The sequence below is a fragment of the Corvus kubaryi genome, unplaced genomic scaffold (genome assembly GCF_017639235.1).
Source record: "Corvus kubaryi isolate FWS band 111438036 unplaced genomic scaffold, C.kubaryi_AGA036_p1.0 76, whole genome shotgun sequence".
NCBI lineage: Eukaryota > Metazoa > Chordata > Aves > Passeriformes > Corvidae > Corvus > Corvus kubaryi.
The window spans coordinates 13,046,368-13,069,359 of NW_024582063.1; the positions used below are offsets into that span (position 1 = coordinate 13,046,368).

The 22,992-nt window shown below is 36.3% G+C and overlaps 1 protein-coding gene across 2 annotated transcripts in view; it reads left to right on the plus strand.

The window, feature by feature from the left end:
* CAMKMT (calmodulin-lysine N-methyltransferase) overlaps positions 1 to 22,992 on the plus strand; it is a 249,437-nt gene that overhangs the window by 160,966 nt on the left and 65,479 nt on the right. For both annotated transcript variants that reach the window (XM_042051660.1, XM_042051662.1), the window contains exons 4-7: positions 12,029 to 12,089; positions 15,109 to 15,163; positions 16,215 to 16,278; positions 21,445 to 21,511. In XM_042051660.1, the coding sequence (XP_041907594.1) occupies positions 12,029 to 12,089; positions 15,109 to 15,163; positions 16,215 to 16,278; positions 21,445 to 21,511 (247 nt within the window). The remainder of the gene's footprint in view (positions 1 to 12,028; positions 12,090 to 15,108; positions 15,164 to 16,214; positions 16,279 to 21,444; positions 21,512 to 22,992) is intronic.

The following is a 22,992-nucleotide window of genomic DNA, read 5'->3' on the forward strand; positions in this document are numbered from 1 at the left end:
ATTTTGAACTTCCCCCATCAAATTATTCTAAAGTGCTCTCTAGTAGTGTACAGAATATGTAACGTATTTCAAGTGGATTTACTTATCAACTTTTTCTACTGGTACCAACAGCAGTAGTGTGAAATATATCTACTCCATTTACTCTTATCCATTGCACCTACTTTCTTTTTCCCTTTAATTTTTATATATGGTAAAAATTTCATTGAGGAGAGATTTTAGATGACAGGACTGTAATTTTAAAACCAATAGAAGAGGTGTAAGCAATTTGAGCTTAGCTGAAGCATAATCTTAGGTTGTCAAGAAGAAACCCATTCTCCCTATGCTAATCAATCAGTATATCAACCAACCAATCATCTCCTCAGCTTAGCATATATCCTAAGGTTTGATATATCTATTAACTGCCCATCATGCAGCTGGTCTCCGGTTGATGAGATTCCCCCTATCTTGGCATTTGGAGGCAGACAACTGAGCTATCACAGCCTCAGATAAATACTAAAGTGGAGATTTCAATCCTGCTCCTGATAGCAAAGACAATCCAGGAATATAGAACATATTTTTAGAAAAGAACACATAGAGAATTACATTTTCAACAGTGTGTTATATGTGAAAATTGCCTATATTTCATGATCCCTTCTTCTTCCACCCCCTCCCTCCCCAGAAGTATCAGGAAATTACTCTTATATTGTGACTCAAACTCTCAACAGAAAAAGAGAACAACAAGAAAGTGCTAAAATTAGTTGTTAACTGCTAATTACTATAATGGTGTTATACAACGCCTTTAAAAAAAAAAAAGTGCCTTTCCTTATTATTGCAGCATTATTACTCTATTGATGAAGAGCTGTATGAAAATAGTGTGTCACAACATACTTAAACCTTAGCAGAAAAGTTTGAATTTCAGAAGATTATACACCTGCCTCTCCATTTGTGAAGTCTGAGCTCAAAACTCATTAAATAAAAACATAAACTAGGTATTGAAGAGTCTACCTGCTAATATGGAAGTTTGGCATGAGATTTAACATAGTGTTTCAAGGTGCAAGAAATGCTGTAGAAATTGATGACTTACTGTATTGGCTTTGCCATTAGTAAAAAACCACCTCAAAGCATAAAATGGCCTAGAGAGAGCCCTAGGGTTGCCCAAGGTCTGTGGTCACCATGGAATGTAATGTAGGACACAAGGGACAGGTTTCCCACTCAAATTGCAGTATCAAAGATGGGGCCCAATTTCTGTGCTGGCATATGACTGAGCAATTCCTGAAGTCAGAGGATGTGTGCTCTCTTACTTCAAAATTTGATCAATTCTTTTTCCTGACATACTAACAATAAACATAAGCATATTGTTACGAGGTTAGCTTATAGGCTTTTTCATGCTTTCATTTAATTAAATTGAGTGTAATGATTTGCTTTGCTTTTGTTCCTTTGTTTCTGAGACTCAAACCACTGGATGTTCTGAAATACATTCTCTCAACACTGAAAAATGGCGTTAAGTCCCTAAGCTATGTATTTTAGTCAAAGCACATTGTTCTTCATACAAGAGCACTTCTGTATCAGAGTGTAGAAATGTAAGTTTTTATACATCTCTACAATGTTTTTCAGCAGAATTCTTGTAGCCCCAGTCTGCATTTCTACGCCTTGTAAAATAAAAATGTGGTCAGTTAGGTCATGGTTTATTACAGTAACGTGGAAATGTGAAAGTAATTGGGGAAAATATGTCAGGCTACTTTGAGGACTAAATTCTACTCTTATCACTTTTGTATCCTCTGTTACCATTACCCACTGAAACACTGATTTCCTGATAAGGTTACCCTTGGATTTGACTCTACAAAATGATCCAAAGCACTAACATATGCTAATATAATAAAGGCTACTTTTTTTCTGAGAAAGACCACGCATATTTTAAATTTAAGGCTGGTTCATTAGCTGGGATACACAGGCATAATACCAGCTGAAGATCTGACCCATTGTATTTAATGGTCATGAAAAGTGCCAGATCAACAGCTGTGGTTCTTGCAACCTGTTCAGGCAAAACCAGCTATGAACAATGGTAGTGCAAGTTCTCTTTTGTTGCCCTGTGAATATATGTCAAACCTCACCTGGAAGGACCTGGAGGACCCCGAAATCCTTGGCCTTTCAGAAAAAAAAGGTAAATATTTTCCTTTGATATAGATTTGCCTTAACTCTTACAGTCTAAATTCATATGGAATATGGATCCATAAATAGATGAGAAGTCTGGTTCATCTTTGTGCAGCATTCTCACTTACAGAACTCATTACAAATCTTATTCCATGTGAAAGAAGAAAACAAGGTTTAGTGATGTAGGGAGATTTTGGGCACCTGCTGCAAGATGGTTGTCAGTAGTGTAAACTTTTGACAATTGCACACTTAGCACCAGTTGAAATTACCCCAGGAGAAAGAATCAAGGCCTTTTCTATACAGGGACCTAATGAATTCATCTAAGAATGTGAAGGATGCATGGTCACCCTTTGCCAGTATGTGAAATTCAGAGTACTAAGATACACTGTTTTGTTAGACAAATATTGTCCAAAGCCTTCAAACTGAACTGTGCATGCAATTATTATTTTGACTTTTACCCAATTTATATCTCCTGGCTGTACAGAACAGACACTTTTCTAGTAGTTTGGTTAACTGTGTAGAATGGTGGAGTTTGATAAAGGAGAAAAAAATGAGTCAGAAGCTGTTGGGACCAAAAAGGTATTGTCTTTGTTTAGTTAATTTGATGGGAAAGAACCAAACAACAAATCACAAACCAAACAGAAGAAATCCAAGCTCTAGACACTACTTCTGAACACAAGCAGAATTGCCCAAATAAATTCCACTTTCTTTATCTTGAGCATTACATAAGGGTGCATAGGGCAGTTACACAAACTTCCATGTTCACTATCAGATACTTGAGGAAGATAAGCAGTATTAGTAACCAATGTTAATCACCAATGTGAAATTTTTACCTTCTCTCTACCTCTGATGTATCTCTAAACCCCAAAACAAACCAACCAAACAAACCCAAAACAACCACAAAACCCTACAGAAAAAAAAAACCCCGAAACAACACAAAAAACCCCCCAACTAGTTTCCTCGCTTCATCTATAGACAAAGTGAAACTAGGATACTGGAATTGACAGAATAGAGCAACAAGGCTAGAGCTGAGATATGGTTGATTGTATCTACAAGCTATTGTGAATACTGGAAAAAGGCAGTTATTTAATTGAGCTATCCAACTATTTGCCTGGACATGGTTCTTTAAAATCTTCCTTTTTCTATTTAGTTTCTTGTTTGTGAAGCAAATAAATATGTATGCACTCCAGGTTTATTGTTACGTATTTAAATGGTACCGTTCAAATATCATTTGAATATTCTTTTTCTACTCTTCTCAGAATGAGTGCTCATTTAAATCAGATATGAAAACCGGATAACTAATCCTAAATTCAGGTGTACTACCACTCAGGCTGGGCAGATTGCTAGTTGATCATGCTAAGATGCTCCCTTATCCATTATTGGATCTGAAAAAGAGGAGGATTAAGAATTATCTGACTTCTCAGTTAATGTGCAAATCATCTAAAAGCTCAGCTTAGAAAGGTCTTAGAAAGCCGAACAGCACTAAAATAATAATAATGTCTTAAGATTTTTTTAATAATATAAATGTGTCGTATCACATTTTTAGAGTGAAAATAGAGTTCTGTGGTTTCTATCTCAGATAGTCTTTTATCTCTCCCTTCCTGTTTTTGTAATTATGTATGAATGTCCTAGAACTCTGCTTCTAATTAAAATTTTTTTATTGCAATTAGAAGTTGTCGCTTGGGACAAACTCACACTGTTGGAATTTAATAGCAATTGTATTACTTTCAGGCAATAGTAGAAAATTATTTGATAAATATCTTTGGAAATGAGCATTAATCTATTTACTTTTAACAAAGCATAAGGCAGGGAAGGAAAAGTATATCTTGGGAAATATATTTGTATAATGTATCTATGATCTTTGCAGGGGTTTAGTCTGTAATATGTATTTCTAGTATCTTTCTCTGCTCTAGGTTATGGTGAAAAAAACCCTTCATTGAAAAGATTGACACACTATTTTTCTGTATTTTCAAGGGACAGGAGAGTCTGTGAACCAGAAGGCATCTCCTAATGTCCCATCTTTGCATTTTTAGGCTAGTTCTGCTGTTTGCTATAGTAATATTTGTTTTATCGTTTCTATCACTCCAGTATGTATACTTGCCTTTCAAAATCTGTGGAAAGTATTTAAAAAGAAAAGAGAAAATGCTAGTATTTCAAAACCCTATTATAATGCATTTTCAAATATGTCAGACACATCTTTGTTAAAATTAAACCAAGGATTGGTTTTGAGCGAATAGCCCTATATCCTTACAGATGCTGTGGATGGATGCATCTAAGCTGCTTATTATATTGATGGGTTTTGCTGCTCTGCAGCAAATGAAAACAGGCAGCTGCTTCCTCCATCAAAGCAAAAAGCAGCCTGAGTTTTTATTAAACGAGTGTTCATTTCTTCTATTGCCAAAATTCTTACACAAAACAAAAGAGCAGTTTTAGCACATTATTGCTTAACTAGACATGAACAACTGACAGCAAGTGATAAGCCTGTCTGCTTTTCACAACTGGTAATCATTTTTGGAATAGATGTTTTAATATAGTTGAATATAAAATTTTGTAATTTACATCTACAATGGTACATAAATTTATAGATCCAGTTTTTTGCAGGAGAATGAAGGCTATAATCACAAAAGGTTTGTTCCAGTGTTGTTTAATTTTTAATAACTATTTGAAAACTAGGTAAAAACACACACACACCCCACAAATTCATTCATTTGAAAAAGATGTTAAAGACAATCATACCAGTAGATTTGTACAGTTGGCCAATTTTTCATATGGAAGGGATATGTGTACATTTACAGCTTTGACTTGTTACTGTATTTCCACATCAGTTCCACCGAGCTTCTTAAGTTTGTGCTCTAAAAGAAATTTGCAGATTGCAGACCATCATGTTTCCCTCCTAGTCATGAATAATAATGAGAATGAGAGATACAGTGCTGAGGCCATTTTGCCTAGGCTGAAGATCTCAGCCGGTGCTTATACATATTTTTCAATGATCTGAATATCATGAATTCTGCTTTAGATTGGAAGAGAGACAAGAGGTTCTACAAAATGTATGTGCATAGGGAAAAAATGTTTCTCTTTATATTCGCTTCTATTTTTTTCTGATGTTCTTGTACCTTTTCAAACTCACTTACAGCATTCCTGCTGTGGAAAAGTAAGCTAGCCATTCTCCCTGCCTCAAATTACTCCTCTTCACTGGACTTAAAAGGTGGTTTGCCATCTGCAAAAGCCAGGTGCAGTAAGGCACAGATATAAGGTGCTACTGTAAAGGCTATTAAATAATTTTCCTTTTTCATACTGTGTGCATTTATTGCTGAAGTTACTCACTTGTAAATACTCTTGGGGTAAATTTTAGAATGGAAAGCCTCAGATTAGACAACTGGGCTTTCAAAATATGTTACCTCTTAAAGATGCTGGCATTTGAGGTGGTCAAATGACCAGAGGGGCACAGTACTTAGTAGCTGTTCTCCTTTTGAAAATCTGCTCTCAAATTCAGTTTTGGAGTAAATAATTTTACAGTTCCAGGCACAACATCTGCAACTAACTTGGCAATGGTGACCCTTCTTTTATCTGCTTCTGCTGTAGATGGGTGTAAACTTAACATTTTGTGTACTGAAAACAGACTGAAACAACATGGGGTTTTGTCAGTGGGTTTTTTCCTTGCTTACCAATTCCCTCCATTTCTTCATTTTACTAAAGTGACCGGGTTTGTTGTCTGGATTATTATGGAAGTTATTTTCTATTAAATTTTTCCACTTCTTCATACATGCATTTTATGGTATCTAAAAAAAGAATATTTGTAGTATTAGTGCTTTATTATGTGTGTTTATGTTTCTTGATTCAATACACTTTAGGTAGGATCTTAGGTAGCAGGGATGACTGATTGTCCTTTCATCTGTGTCACATTTTGCATGCTGTGTGAACAAGTGAATGAAAATAAAATCTTCACTTCCTGACTAAACTGAACAACATTTTTTATGGTAAAATTATATTGCAAAGGGGGTTGAGGTATGGAGTTTGAAGAAAGTTTAGAGCTAGAAATGTTTTTGAGAGCTATGCCAACTACAGTAGTGAAATTATTTGCAGGTAGTCTTTACTTAAGCAATTACTCAAGTCAGAACACCCATGTTACATGTTACTACCAAGATGTATTTGGCAGACATACACTGTGCATCCACTTGGTATCTAGTCTTAACTGTGCTGTTCATAACTTCATGTTTTAGCTTTGACTTGGATGTGAAGTTTAGTGCTCCACTGACAGAAGGACTCATAATATTGGTTAGAGCTTACTTTTGAAATTTGCTCCGAAGTGCTGTGCTGTTGAACATTGATTTTGATCTGCTCTCTTACTTCTCCAGGACCCTCAGCAGATGTACCATGCTTCTTGCTGTGCATGGTGGTGGTGATCCATAGAAAAACTAACCAGGATAAAATGATCAAACTTACCTTCCAATGTGACTTGAATATAGTCACATATAGAAAATAAGGTTTGATACTGTAAAATTAGGGTTGTGACAGTGCTACAATGCTCTAAGAATGGAAGAACCTTGTTTTAAATTCCTAGAATTACTTATGTTATATTCCTAGAATAGCCTTTTCCAGTAAATTACCTTAGTTTTGGGGATTTTCCATCTACTCTACAGTCTTTTAGCAGAGGTGATGGGGAATAATTGCCTGTCCGGACAGGCCATTAATTTAACACCTCTGCACAGTCTATTGTAGTGCTAAAGATTTTTCTGCTCTCCACTAACCATGTGTCTCCGTGTGGAGGGATAAAAAGTGCCTTACTTAAGGTCAGAAAACAGTTCATCCTTGCTCAGTGCAGTTGTTGGTACGACCTTTGAGACATTATTCATCGCTTAGCCCAAAAATGCTTTTTTTCCCTCTCACTTTGATGACTATTAAAGCAAATAAGGTGATTTCATGTAATCAAGAATCAGGACATACTAGAAAAAAGATCTTTTTGAGTATATTCATACGGGGAAAATGACTGACTTTTCAAATTTAAATTGTCTTTGCTTTTGAGGGTTAAGATAGAATTTGTACAAAATTTACTTGAGACTTCAAATGAATAGGAAGACATCTCATAGTTTAATAGTGCAAATAAAAGACAAAATTTGAATGTTGAGATCAGCTGTCTGTACATGGGGCTGTGTGAAGTGCTAGGGAAATGTGAAAATACTTTTAATTTGGTTTAGCTTCAAAAGTAACTTCTTAATCTCCTAGCATGGGTTAAATACTTGTAGGACAGCTTTATACCTCCTACTCAGAGCTTCCAGGGACAGCTCACCTGTCACCTCCAGTTGCCCCTATGTTTCTTGTGTTCAGTGTTGGCAGACAGTAGAGCAGAGTTCCACTAATCTTGCACTATCCCAGCTAACGTGAGCAGTAGCTACAAAGAACTGTGAGTTCTTTGGACCTGTGGAGCACTGCTGAGACATAATAGCTCCAATAGTCAGGTGGCTTTCTTAAAAATACACATCTCAAAATTCTTTTCTACTGCCATGATGTTCTTTAAGAGCTTCACATCAGATCTCAGTATTTGTTATCCAGGGGTTGACAGCATTCTTTAAAATATGTGGGGAAAAGCAACAGAAGGAGAAACTTTTTTTTTTTTTTTTTTAAATACCGGATAATTTATTTCTGGTAGACAATCTTCTGTACTACATAGAGTACTCAGCATTTTTAGATTTGTTGCAGAAGAAGCACAGGCTTTGTGTAGCTTTGGACTAGTGGTGCTCCAGCTGATGGTTAAAGCACAACATCCTCAGAAGGCTGTCTGCACATGGCTTAGTCATGTGGCTTGAAGGTTGCTTTAAGAAACTGTTGTGCCATGACTAGTGCAGAGAGACCTGACACTTCCTGATAGCAAGCACTATGAAAGTGATAAAACCAACTTAAGTTATGTTTCTTTCCATTATTATGATTTTTTTAGTGTTGTTCCTCTGTAGGAAGAGTTTGGGTGCCTTTATTTGGTTACATCATACCTCATGGTGTAAGCATTACTTGGGTTATTTTTCTTGGCCTTCCTATTATTTCATTCTGTGTGTCTAAATAACTTAATGTGTCTCTTATTTTGGTTCCCAATATGCAAACTTGGGACAGTAGAAATTAATGATATCATCAAGTTCTTGTGAGGTAGACTCCATTACTGGGGTGACATTTTATGATAGGGTGGTAAGTGCTGTAGAAATGCCTGCATTTTGTATGGTTCTGATGTATTTGTAGCATTTCTCTATCCACTGTCATACAATTTAGTGATAATGTTTTTCTACTCCTTCTACTGTAATAAGTATCATAAATCTGTCTGGAAGTAGATATCATCTTTCTCATGGCATTTGTAGTGAAAATCCTGCTCCATCCTAGTGGTGAAAGGATATTTGTCAAGAGTTGGAATGTGAGCAGACATGCGCTCTGTCTCTGTCCTGTGTCTTCAGACATGCCCATTCTTGAGGGTCTCCTATGGACACCAATGCAACTTAATTTTTTCGTATGTTTCAATAGAGATTCCAATGCTTTCTGGCAATTATCCTCTGTTTTCACGCTGTACTTATCAATGTGATAAAGAGTTTTAAAACCTTCAGTATATGTCACAAAATATTTATTTTTGCAAAAAGAAACTCTTGTTTCTGTCTGTTTCATCATTCAGAGAGATTTTTTAGCCCCTCTGTCTAGGTCTTGTAGAATATTTCTAGCCTTGAAAATACAAGCACCATTTGGGGGTCTTTTGATATTCTTTTGCCTATCCATCCGTAAATAGTTTACTAACATGTAAGTAATTGTACATGCAAATAGGTAGCATCCAATGTTGTATATTTATAATCAAATTCAGAAATCAAAATGAGAATAATTTTATTTTAAATATGAAAGAATTACTTAAAGCGTGTTCATAGGAAACTTAATCCATATCCATATGTATGTGTTTGCAGGAAATACATTATGCTTTTCACAACATAGTGGTAGTTGTTAATTCACAGGAATTTTGCATTTCTGCATTACAGCTGTATGTTTTCTAACAGAAGCAGAACTATCTTTCTTATACTTGCAACTTCAGAATGTAGGTCATTGTGTTGGAGAATGTAGGTCAGAGTGAGGAGGAAGAAGACAGAATGCAAACTCCTCCACATGGATCTTTAAGCTTATCCCTGTTTTGAAGGTAAAGAGGCTTACCTACCTGTTCAAGCACGAGAAGCTTTTCCTTTTACTAAAATTAACGCAGGTATTCTGGCTTCTAGCTGCTTGGCTTAGCTGGGAGCACTTCCACACTTGAGACTTGTTTATGCAAGACCTCCTGACTCCTGCTTCTTTAGCTTCCAGATGCTTATACCATTGCCGAGGTGATCCTTCCTTCCCTGTGGGGGAAGGCAGCGGGAAGGAGAGCTGTGTGTGTTGCTGGCATCTGCCTAAAGAAGAGCATTGTCTTTGCAAAAGTGCTTTACCCTTCTCTCAGCACGGAGCTATCTGATACACCTGCAGTTCCAGCCAGTATCAACATTGTAATGGTAGCAGGGGAAGGAATGGTGACCCCTCAGAAAAGATTCAGTGACACCATTCAAAGTGCTCTCAATAATAACTGCAGAAAAGTGAGAGACATTTGACTGAAGATACTGAAAAGTCAGATGTTAAAGAATGTTTGCTACAATTGACAAGTATTTTTAAAATTCACTCAGGCTAGAAGTTTGCTATGAAAAAGGTTTCAGTTTTTTATGTTTGTGGGTGTGAGGGTTTTTGTAATGTGAGATGTAAGTATTATAAATGGTATTAAATTAGCCGTGTCTTCACTAAATATTAAAAACCCACTTTTATTGCTTGAGTATACACCAGTCACTGCAAACTGAAACATTCTTTATGTTATACACTAAAATATTTAAACAGTTATTATATTTATTGCAAAATCTGTCATTTTAGCGTATTTCAATGCTCAAAAGCATTGTAATGCTCAAAGGGAGATGAAAAACCCTGTACAATTCTTAATGTATGTTTCACTAAAGAATGGGTAGTCTTGTGTGAATATTTTATTTTAACCCTTAGGAAATCTAAGTAAAATAGCACATTCGAAACCACCTAATCAGACGGAACTGTCATAAACAGGACAAATACAAGTATTGCATTAGTGGTTTTGTCATACATATGTATCATAAGTCTGGGGTTTTTTGCCCCTTAAATATCTTTGTAATACAAAAGTTATATGCAGGGTTTTGGACAAATCCTGTCTTAGCTTTTGCTTCATCTGCATGCAGTCAAGACATCTTTAAATTTTCATTAATTCTCACTATGAGTAAGGGTAGTTCAGAATACTTACTGGATGGAAAGGAAGAATTATATTGATGATGGTTTTAAACAGGCTTTAAGTGATTTAAAGGATGACAGTTTTCCTCCCAAACTTCTGGTTCTGTTAAATTTAGCCTTAAGAACAAAAATTTGATAGAAGTGGTCTAAGGGATACACATAGTTAACTGCATGGAATTCAACTTACTTGTGTAGAAATACCTAAAAGACGCTCTGCATGTCAAATAAGTTTGCTGGAACTGTTGAAATGTCTATAGTTCATAATATGAAGTTTGTGTCTCATTTCTCAATGTCATGTCTTGGTGGAGGGGGGGAAGCTGACTCTGGATTTTACGTGTGGACAGACATGTAAACATGGTTTTTCATTGCTAAGCAACCACAGATGAAAAACACATACAATGATAATTTGGCTGCATATGCCTTTGATACTTCCTCCTTTAACTTTGGGAACATTTGCAAACGTAACTCGAGTTCCTGAGTATGAGTCTGTTTTCCTCAGGCTCCCTCCAGCAATGAAGTCTGGTGCCTGCAGGAGAGCGTGTCAGGCACACAGGATCTTTGCTGCCCTCTCCGTGGGCCACAGCACTTCAGCTGGACATTCCAGTCAGGTGGGAAACTGGTCTGGCAAAACAGACAGTTTCATGAGAGACTGGTTTTGAAGGAATAAATTTACATGGAAGCCTCCAAGTAGTTGTCAGTGTTGATTATGACCAGTGTAAGTTTTATGATGGAAGCTAATGAATTAATGAATAATACAGATTAGGTGAAGAAAGTGCAATTGCTCCTGGCTATTTCTGTAGGACAGCTAGGGGAATTCAAACGAAAATGGCAGGGAGAGCAAGTATAAAATGAGAGAAGAGGGGTTTCTTTATACAGCAGGGTGAAACTGTGATGCTTCCTGGTGCAGCTCTGGAAAGTTTACCAGCAGAACAACCACAAAAATCCTTCAGTGCCTGTTAAGCAGAACTTAGCACTTTTATTTTCTCTTCTCCTTCTTCTGAACTTCTTGAGCCACAACTAAAAATCACACTTTTATTGCCCTAGTCCTGGATTTGTCCTTAGCATGTGCTGCTGGTCAGTCTCCCTTACAGTCAGACTGATGCCTGACCTAACAAAAAGTAAGAGAAAAAGGAGCTAAATAAAAAGAAACTGGAAAGAAAAGGAGTGACTGTAGTATGATGATGATGATGTAGCTAATGAAAAATGAGAGGGCTCCTGTCTCCTGTTAGAAACAGGCTACAAGGCAAATTTGGCCTTGAATCTGGCCTGATACAAACAGGTTGTTGTTCATTTGAATGCCCAAGTGAATTAAATTTTATATGACTTTTAAAGTCTTGATTATCCATGTATATGTGTAGATATATGTGTATGTTTATGTGTGTGTGCATGTATCTATAAATTTCTGATCATTAGTTGTGATGAAACCTATGAAATACTCAATTCCAATGCTTAAATCATAGGTCTTCTTTTTATTTTTCTTTATTCCATGCTATTATGGCAAATATAGAAAATAAAACAGTGGCTAGACGTCTGTAAATGGTAATATGCATTCAAATATTATTTTAGACCAGAAAAAATATGTTCTAAGAAGGCAAATATCTTTGTTTTATAGGTCTCTGGCCCTCTGAAGAAGTGCTGGCTTACTACTGCCTAAAGCATAATGAAATATTCAGGTACAGAGTTAAACATGAAAAGATATTTTCCAATCTCTTAGTTTTATTGTATCTGCATGGTAAAGATTGCTATGATTTAAGTCTTCAGATTAAATTTAAAATGTTCAAGGTGAAAGCATGTTGCTCTTAACAAAGAATTCTGAGCTGCCTTTGGGTACTAATATTGCACAGCAAGCTTTCTGCTATATGTCAAAGACTTTTGATTTCCACTCAAGGCGTTTTATTTCACTTTGATTTTTGGGAAACAAAAGTGAAGCTCCAATCGATCAGTGCTGATTGTGAAGGTCAGGAAAAATAAGATATTCTTTAAACTGACATCCGTTGGAAAAGCAAGCAAAATATTATCTGATAAAATACATAAAAATCACTGCGTATAGTAAGGGGAATTTGCACCTGTATTTATGCGTTGTGAAACAGTTTTGAGACATCCTTATTCAGTTTTGGGTTTTTTCACATTTTCTAAACTTATAGAAGACAGTTATCAAGGCTCCAGTAGTAACATCTAAATATAAAATCCATCCTGCATCCACTTTCTTTCCTCCTGAGTACACTGAGATTTGCACTTGGAAACCCTTGAAGTTTCATTGTCTGGAGGATGAATAGTGTGCAAGAAAAGCCATTATAACAATGCATTTGGAGGCACAAATTATGTTCTGTGCAAAGGTGTAAGGCTAATACCAAGTAAACCAGCTTGGAGTATACAAAATCCCAGTTTGTGTAAATATGGTGTTGGTAAAATCAGAAAGACCAAACTGTAAGTCCCTGCCCCTTGTACCAAATGAGCAACTTGCTCAGACTCCTGTCTGTAATCAAAGATGTGGCACCAAAGTGTGCCCTGGTCCATAAAGCCTCATTCCTACCCCATCCACCAGCTGAACACAGCCTGGCCCATTAGAGGAGGCAGCTCATACACCTGATCTGGCTGCTCCTTCCTCCCAGGTTGGTTGTGTGACTTTTGCTGCTGTAGTGATGTCCCTGTAGCACTTTGCTTTCCGGCCCCGTGCTCATGTGCTCTGCTTGTTCTCCAGGGCTCCTGACAGCAAACCTCCCAGTGCTGCTCACTCAGACGGCATTTTCCTAGTTTGGGTATGCAAGCTGTGATACTCAGAGACACCGATCAGTCAAACTTCCATGCAGTAAATGGGCGGTTTCACATCCTGATTTCTCCGGATTATGCCCTTCTGCCAGTACTCCCAGAGTAGAGTTTCTTATTTTATTCTCATTTATAAATGTCACTAAAGATTGCCTGAGAAACAGATACAACTTTTGAAATTTGTTAGTAAGGGAACTTTACAGTGAAATAAATTCTGTATGCATAAATATTTTTGTGTATATGTGTGTATGTGTATGCTCATATGCTATGTACATAGAAATTTGGTTCAAAATGCACTGGAAGCCTCACACTGGATACTTTCTGTGTTTATTTCAGTAAGTATGATTATTATAAAGGAGTAAGTGCCTTGAAAGTCTTATATATAACCATATGTATATACTTTTAATATATATAATACACTTGGTATAGAAAAACTAAAACTTATTTGAGGAAAAACCTATAATCATTCTGTTTAAAAATCCAAATTGCAAATTTCCCGTATTTGTTTTATATTCTTATTGGGTTTACATACAGCTTGTTCCTCCAAACTATGTCTTTCTTTCGTCTCATTTTGATTAAATAGGACAACTTGACTTTTTTCAAATAAAATTTGTGGTGTCTAAGAAAAAGAAATCTAACCTGTCCAGACAGCGAGCATTATTATACAGTTATACAGCATAGTCCACTCACCTCAGTGAACAAAATACCAGCATCTGTATACTGATACTGATATGGCATCCTAGATGCTCTTCCTAAATATCAGTGTTGAGTGAGTAGGGAGGTGACCCTTTCAGATAAAAATAGACTTTCAGCTGTTCATGTTTTAGGGGAGAAGAAAAGGTGCACCAAAACAAAAGCAACCAAAAAAAAAAAAAACAAACCCAAAAAAAAACCAACCCCACAAAACCAAACCCCAACCAACCAGTTTAGCTAAAATTCCATTTTCTGCCTGTCAGAGGTGTCTCAATGGGAATGCTCCTGCCAACTGTAACAGTTGCCGCAGATTTTGTTATAAAGCAGCGTGTTCCTAAACTGAGGCTCTGCCTTGCCCCAGACGCTGCTTCACACAGTTTCGGTGCGGGGTCAGCATCCCTCCCTCCTCCCCTCCTGGGGCAGGCCATGGCTCTGGAGGACGTTCTTTATGGCTCCCCCTGCAAGCTCCCATCCGGCACACTCTCTGCGCCAAATTATATTTCACATGCGCGTCTTAATAACAGCACAGTATGGTCTAAGTTAAAAGCAGCCTTTTAGACCATGTATTCAGCCCTTTGATCAGGCTCAGTTTAGGCTCTTGACACTAACTTCGTTTAGTTTTCTGAGGCTTAACCGTTTGCTGTTCCCATCGTTGTTCATAACAGCATTGTTTGTAGGTCACTTGCAGTTTTAAGTGCTAATTGAAGGATCGGATTTCTTCGGGTGTAATTATTTTGTGGTATACAGCTTGCTTTAAAACTTCTCTCTTTTTAATATAAAAAGGCTTTTAGGCATAACTATATGGAGAGATATATAAATAATATTAATTTCCCCATTTACTTCTCTAGCTGTTTTTGCAAGAATGAATGTGGATTAACATTGTTATCCTTTCCTAACAATTATCTTTCGCTACTCTAGCTAGTTTAGTTCTAAAAGACAGAGCCATTGACAAGGGAAAAAAGGGAACCTTCTCAGATTTTTCAGCTCAGCGGTGGTAATGTTGCTCTGAACACTAATGAGGGAACCCCCACTGATTTGCCTGCTTTGTGACTTTTCTATTTCATAATTATTTTTAAAACGCAAAACGACATGAGGTAGCCTAGTCATGTCTCCACAACTTCCTGGTAGCTCAGTTCTTACTGCAGATGGCAATTTGTTCTTGTAACATATATGTCTCTCTGACCATTTTCATCTAATTTGTATGGGTTCTACCATTTCCTTTCTCTCTTTCAGGGACCTTGCTGTGTGTGAGCTAGGGGGTGGCATGACATGCTTGGCTGGTCTCATGGTAGGTCTTTTCTCAATTCCAATCCCATTCAGAGGAAGAAACAAAAGGAAAAATGTTCCAGTGCCTCCAACTGCTGGGTCAGAGAACTGTCAACAGCCTCAGCTGCGGTCAAGCTGCAGAGTCTTGAGAGACCTTCTAGATTGACTTGCTTTCGTATCATATTGATTTTATGGTTGCCTCGATGAGCAGAAACATTTTACCTCGGTGTAGTCAATATCTTTTGTTGTGACATTCCAGGCCACGTACGGTCTGTCTTTCATTGCCATAGCCGAAGCTTTTTTTTTTTTCAGATTATAGTCCCATTTGCTAAGATACAGGAATAGCCTGGCGAATCACAGTTGGAGCACCATGATATAGCTGCTAATGTTTTGCCTGCATTATTACACCAACAAACATGATCCAGAGCTCTCGGTAATTAGATTCTTTTGAATTAGATTGGCCATTCAGGAGAGTCGTTCACCATTCTCTGGGTTCTGAGTCATGTATTCAGGAGATATTATGTAGCAGTGCAGTGCATTAGACAAGTTTTTATGTCTCTACAAATAAAAGCATATTGTTACACTGATTGGCATTTGACAAACCTGTCGCTCTTATACAATGTGTCGAGGTTACAGCCCAATGTGCGAGCATGTCAAAGCTCACAAAAAAATTACCCTTACAAAGCCATCTGCCTGCAATGCAAAGTTATATGAAGGGCATCAGGCAGTCAGACAGAAGCAAGCTGAAAGGCAGAGTGACAGCCTTGTATGATGGCTCTACTAGATAAACAGAAGCCCGCAAATGAAAGCCTCTCAGAATACCATCATCGGCTGTCACAATGCAATTACGGAACAGAATGATAGCAAGATAGAGGCTCCCGCAAATGGAATGATAAAAGTATTGACTGATTTGATTGAATGATTAAAATAATGCAGACATAAAATGAAAAAAGATTGAAGATTGTTACAGAGAAATAGGTGAGGAAGCATGATACTGAAGGCTTGTCACTCCTGTCTTCACTTCCACACAGACAAGCATATTTGCTCATTGTTTGCTGTGCTCTTTTTTTCAGGTTGCTATTTCTGCAGATGTCAAAGAAGTTCTGTTAACTGATGGAAATGAAAAGGCCATCAAAAGTATCCTTATTCAGATAGAAAACTGGTTTGTTGTGCTCCTTCCTTTTTACTGGCTGAGTAACAATCGATATAAAGACAGACAGCATGGGGCATATTAAGAAAAAGTCCCCACATAAGTAATTAAAAAACAGATGTGGAATATCTTGAACAGACCAGCAGCTTCACCCATAATAAATGCCACATTTTCTCCATTAATTAAAAATGCACATGTTGGTATAGAGCATGTACAGTAGTAAATATTTGTCTTGTGGTTGAGTGCTGGAAGATTCATGTGTGCATGCTGCGCGTTACAGGACGTGTAGCAGGGAATCAAATCATTAACTCCCCTTCATGTATCTGTTTTGCCTAAGAGCTAGGGTTTTTTTCCTACTTTCAGATACTTAAAACATACCCAGCATTCGTATATTGTCAGAGCTTTTCCAGTGTATGTTGAAATGTTTCATTGTTGCTACTAAGTTATAAATGCCTACAAATTACCCATTTAGTCTGCTTAATCAATTACCAATTTATCATTATTTCTCTTGATGTAAGACTGGAAAACTCCTCTGTCCCTTGTAGAAAGTATTTCATTGTATTTCTTATATTAGAATAAATTGCTATTATGCCCTTCTAATAGGAACATATAGTTCAGAAAATTGAACTGGACTTGGGCTAAGCAAGAGAATGAGTGAGCATAATTTGTGGCCACATTAAATATCAGCACAGAACAAGAACAGATATATACAGTGAATACTAATAGCCCTTAGAAATTGAGAGGGAAAAAAGGAAGATATCTATTTGCTTTTGTTCCTTGATAATCTTTCCATTTACATTTTAAGGCAGGCTAATTTTTCAGGTTTTGCCCACTGAAGCATCAGAATTATTTCTATTTGAGTTTTGTGTGTATCTGAGAGCTAACATAGTGAATACTTGGTAAAAAAAAAGAGTTAAACTAATCTGTGGCTTAAATAAATTGCAGTTGCTGATGCCTCTTAAAGCAGGAGACATTTCAGTGCAATAATTTTAGCTACTACCTTTAAAAAAGACTTTCTCTGAGGTAACTGAGGTAACTATAACTGCGGACAACACATGAAAAATTTCATGTTAAAAACAGGCAATCCTAGATCATGTCTGTTAAGACTTGAAGTAAGCCTGCTAAAAATCTCTTTTTTTCTTGAAAAGGCAAGTTCTCACCTGTGTTCCAGGGATTCTTATTTTGTTAAATTCTAGGGTGTTAAGACTTGTGTCCTGAGGAGGAAGTATTCATTATTCTGTGTATTTTAATCAGCACCACCCCTTCCAATCTTTCTTCCATGTAATTATAAAGATCAAAAAAGTGGGAGAAAAAGAAGTGTTTCAAAACTAGCCTAAAAAAACAGACTCATGTTGTGTAGAAGCATAGGTATTTAACAAAAGGTCATTTTACCCACAAAAAAGCTTCAGGTGGGCTCAGTAATCATCAAGTCAGCAAATGTCTTGCATAGCAGATTCCATAAACATACCTGAACTTTTTTGAAATGTAGAAGACTTTTGTAACAAGGGAAATTGGTGCGTGCTAAAGTATTCACTCAGTCTTTGGAATTAAACAAATAAAAGTGCTTTTATTCCTGAAAAAGATACTGTTAATGTTATCTAATTATCACACCTTAGTTTTTCACAATATGTTTTAGAAATGTCTTCTGTTCCCAAAAGTCTTACAAGAGGTCTTCATCTGTATTCACACAGTGAATCCCTTTCAGAGAAGCGATTGGTGGACTGCTCTAACAGGAATTTATTTTTCTTTTTTAACATTTGGTGCTCAGAAGGCTCAGCATTCAAAGTGCTTTTATTGTGTTGGATTTTACAATGGGCTTAATATTAGCAGGGTGCCAAAGTGCAGCAGGCTAAGAACTTTACCATGTAGGTGAAATGTATTCTTGAAAGTGCACATAATAAAATTTATGTTGCATTTTATATGGTTTATGGACTTCAGTAGTAATTTTATGATGTATGTTATGGTAATTTTCTTTTGCACTCTTTTCTATAGTGACTGGCTATAATAGAAGTTTAGGCTAAATTTAGATCTGTTTCAGCCACAGCAGACTCACTGAAATCAGTATAGAATTTTAGGTGTAACTGGAAATGGCGTTCGCCCAAGTGCCACTGATGACAAATGATGTATTTTTGCTAGTTCTTATTATTACAGATGGTATTTTTTAATTGTTTAGCACACCAAATTAAGGTAATGTGGGATAAAATACTGTTTTCTTTTCTAGATTCTGCTCTTCAGGAATAGTTAATGCCTAGTATTATGTTTCTTATGTAGGTATTTTAGATTAAAATAATCTTGTTTTAAAATTACTGTTTACATCTTCCCTTTAAATTTCTTAGGAAGCTTAAATTACATGCCAGTCATACTATAATATCCAAAAATTACTTTCCAAAAAGTAAAAGTGGTTGTCAACAAAAAAAGAAAAAAATCCCTGTCAGAAGCCAGGAAATCACCAAGCAAGCCTGCTAATTATTCTTAATGGGCAAGATGAGCACATTAAGAAACAAATGAATACATCAGTGAAATGTAATTGAAAATCGACCTGGCAATAGTGCATTGCATCTGAGAATCTGCCTTTGTATTATCAACATCATCATAATTATTGTTGTTTTTGTTGTTGCTATCACTATTCAGTGAGCATAACTAACAGCTTTGCTTTGTGAAATCTCAAGCTTTTGAGGATTTGTTTTTTCTTTTAATTTTTTATGTGCTTCCTATTAGTCTCCATTTCATACTGCCACATGAAGTATTCACTCTGTATGTTTTCAGTATCTATAATAGGACGTTATTGAAACGTTAGAAATTAAAAAAATTTTAAGAATTAGTCAATTTCGCATAATTGTTGTCATTCTAACCCTCTCACTGTGAAATATATTGCTATATTTTATATTAATCAATGATCTTATGTGTGATGTTTATGGAGGTTTTTAAAAGGACATTATGTTTTGAGCTGCTAGACCATTTAAAAGACTTCACTCTAACTCCTTTTGTTTATCATGAGCAGGTTTTAATTGATTAAATAGATAATTTATATTGCAAAATCAATAAAATCAAGACAGATGCTACTCCTTTTGCTACCTTGTTCAGAATTTTATTGTTGATTTAGTGTGTTTTATCTAAATTTTTTCAGTATCATTTAAATAAGGAAAGTATCAGGATTAAAAATATAGACATTTCAAGAGAATAAGAAAGATACACGTGGGCAAAGTTATCAGATTCATCCCTCATTGTAACTATGGGTGATATGCATTCAAATACAAATTTTCCAACTTAGCTAATATCTGTGACGTAAGTCAGTCAGGAACATCAAATTTTATTTCCTCAAAACTCTGGAAGTATCTTTACTCACTTTGACATGTCCATATCCAAGGATGAGGTTCATTTTAGTAAAAATTGTCTCCTGTTTCAGAGAAGCTGTGTACTTTCTGCCTTAGCTCTGTTTCACACCATGCACTGGTGACTTGAACTACTGTCTGAAAGCATCAATAATACAAAACATTGTTGCAGTGCACTATAATGGCCATTAAAATACAGTGTATGGATCTTTCAACAGTCCTGGGAAATTTAGGTTAGAAGGGTCATGTTTAGCCTGAATGCCCAAAGACATGGGCTCATAAATAATTTTTAAAAGCTAGTGTTAACATGTTTATAACCATTATTAATAGTTTTGCTCAGTTATATAATTTAAGTGCAGTGTAGCTAATTTATCAACAATGTTATTTCTGCCCCTACTTAAAGGCAGTATGCTTTGCTCATGAAGTTATTTATGCCTTCCTTTTGCTGTACAGGTATAGACCATTCATTTGCTGCTCCTCATATTGTGAAAAAGATTTAAAGGGCACATCCAAACTACAGACATTTGTTTAAACCAGTTTTCTGTCATTCCATTTCTAGTTTTTGACTTCACAAAATACCAGTTGTCTTTTCCCATGTTTGGATAGAGGCTTTCCTGAAATAACTTTTCTTAAATAACCAACTCTGTTAGGAAGGCCAATTATGTGATTTCAACAAAGCAAAGAAAAAGATGTATCAAATAAAAGAAAAAGATATATCAGTGATATTTCAAATTTGCCTGACTCTCATATTCCATTTTCTTATAAGAGCACTTTTGATAGCTCTGACATATTTTGTGGACCTAGAAACATCCTCCTAATTAGCTTCAGATTTCCCATACCTTAAATAAAAAAGAGGGCTCTTCTACATCTTCACCAAAAATGTTTGTTTAAGATAATTATTTACCTTTGAAAGTGAACCATTCAGATCTGTATAGATTCACACTGAGTAACAATTAATATTCTCATAGTTTTCACTTACTTGCTACACCTTTTCCTTTCAGTGCCTTCTCACTAACCACAAATGGTTGATTATGAAGATTGTCTTTCTAGCCATAGATGACTGGGCTCAGCTCCCCCAGAAACTTTTCCTTGATAGTCCTTGCTTTAACCTGCCTGAATGGCAACCCAAATTTGTGACATGAACTTCCAAACTACAAGAAGCTGAGACACAAGGCTGAGGTACTGTTGTGGTATCTGAGGGGGAAAAAAGGCATTATTGCTTTGCACTCTTTTTTAGGTGGTTCCAAACCATTCTCAAGAAAGCAAATGGACTGGAAACTCCTTTGCCTATAGGTTAAGGTGCTCCTATTGTGTGTTGGATTCACCAGGAACATAGGTGTGTGTCTTGTGGGTAGGTTCTCAAAATACATAAGCCTTCAGCTTACTTCCGCACTGGGTATAGTGATTCAGTGAAAGGTGAAAAGCAGCGTGAACTAAACTGAACATTTAGTGGTTGTGTGAAAAAATTTCAGTTCTCCATGGCTTTAAATCTTATATTTTTAAATAAGTGCCTTTAAATATATCTGAGGTATGGGACATCTTTTTTCACTTCCCTCTATAGCTACAGGGCTATAAATTCCTTAAATGAAAAAGTAAATAGTGGTAGGAAACTAGAGCAAATTGCTGTGTAGATATATGGCTGATGTGCTGGAGTAGCAATATAAAATGTATGTTTCTGAAAAAAGATTGACTCTTAGCACAGATTAAAGAAGAACAAACAAATAAGAATGTTATGAAGACATTAGAAATGCAGAAGAGTTGGGTTTATTATTTTTATTGTTGCTCTGGTTTTGTAGATAATTCTTAACAATTATACTACAGATGTAAATGAGATCATCACAAGAAACAAAAATGCTGGAGTATTTAAGGCTAAGAAGGTGTCAAGCTGGTAAGATTCTACTAAATTTTTTACTGATTCTTGCATGTACTTCTGTATTAATGTAGATGTGAAATGTATGCAAAAGTGTGAAAGTGTGACCTGTGTTACTGATGCTGACACAGGTGCCTATATAATAAAAGAAGGTAAGTGATGCAAGGCAGAAATTTAGAAGTATTAAAAAAAAATTAGCAAATACAGTATGGCTAACCTTGGTGACATAACCTCTCTTTCCTTTTTATCTTTTTTTAAATATGTCTCTTCAACCTGTGATTTAGTGTACGGTTGAAATTTGGCTGCTTCAGAGTCAACACTACCCGTAGTACTGAAAATGAGATTTGGTATGAGTGTATCTAAATCTCTGGCAGGTTTCATTTTAAATAGCTCTGAGAATTCAGGGTGGCAGCAAATCCCATTTGCCCCTGAGGTAGCCCCTGTTGGAGCATCCATGGGAGATTTTTTGGTCATCCTGTCTGTGTGATCATTAATGTGTTCACTGTGAGGACAGAAAGGGAGCATGGGAACCAAGCACAGTGTATTCATCTCTTCTAGTACTTTAAAAGTAGATTATAAAGCACTTCATATTCGTGGTATAAGGTTAAGAATTAGAAAATGGTTACCCAAGAGCAAAGTACCCAAAGTACACTCTTGTGTGTCTAAAATTTTTTTTTGATGACTCACAGTGCAGAAGGGCACTCAGTCCTTCTAAAACTGACAAAAGTAAAGCTGAAAAAGGGCTGAGAAAGGCAAAGTGTTAGTGCAGAATAAGCTTACTCACACAGAGGGTTAAACCCATACAATTTTAATGGCTATCATTCGTGTCATTTAACCCTATGCCTATGTAGCCATTCTGTGTAGAGAAGTTCGTTTAAGTGAGCACTTAGGGCTAGAAAAATTCTGCCTTCATTAGGGTATGTGTGCATATAACTTAGAGATACATCTCTGCATCCTAATAAGAGCCTGCCAAGTAGACAAAGGCCATGTGGATCCCAAGGAATGGTCTTTCAGGTTCCATATTCTGAACACCTCTTGTGAGCAGCCTCAGACACTCCGCAGAGGAGAGGCTGTGTGCTGTGTCCATCCAGAAGCTTAGATTTTTTTAGATTTCCAATTACACTATACTTTGTGTGAGATTTCAGATTTCATCCCTTGTCAAGACTTCAAACCTGGTCTTTTAGATATCAATCAAAAGCACATTTTCTACCCTGTGCTCATTTACATTTATCTAATGCTTAAGGTCATTTGTGATCATTTGAGTGTATTTCAGCATATGGAATCAGTGAATAATAGATTTCAGCCTCATGCTGTGAAGAAAGATTGTGTTTTTACAAGACATGATGTTGCTTACTGGGTGTTAATAATCACTAATTAATAAACATATCTAGACGTCATAAAATGTTGCATTTTAAGGAGTAAAGATGTCAAGTGTTTAACTTCTTGAGTGCAATAGCATCTGAGGCCTTATTTGCATAAATGAAATTATTAAATTACAA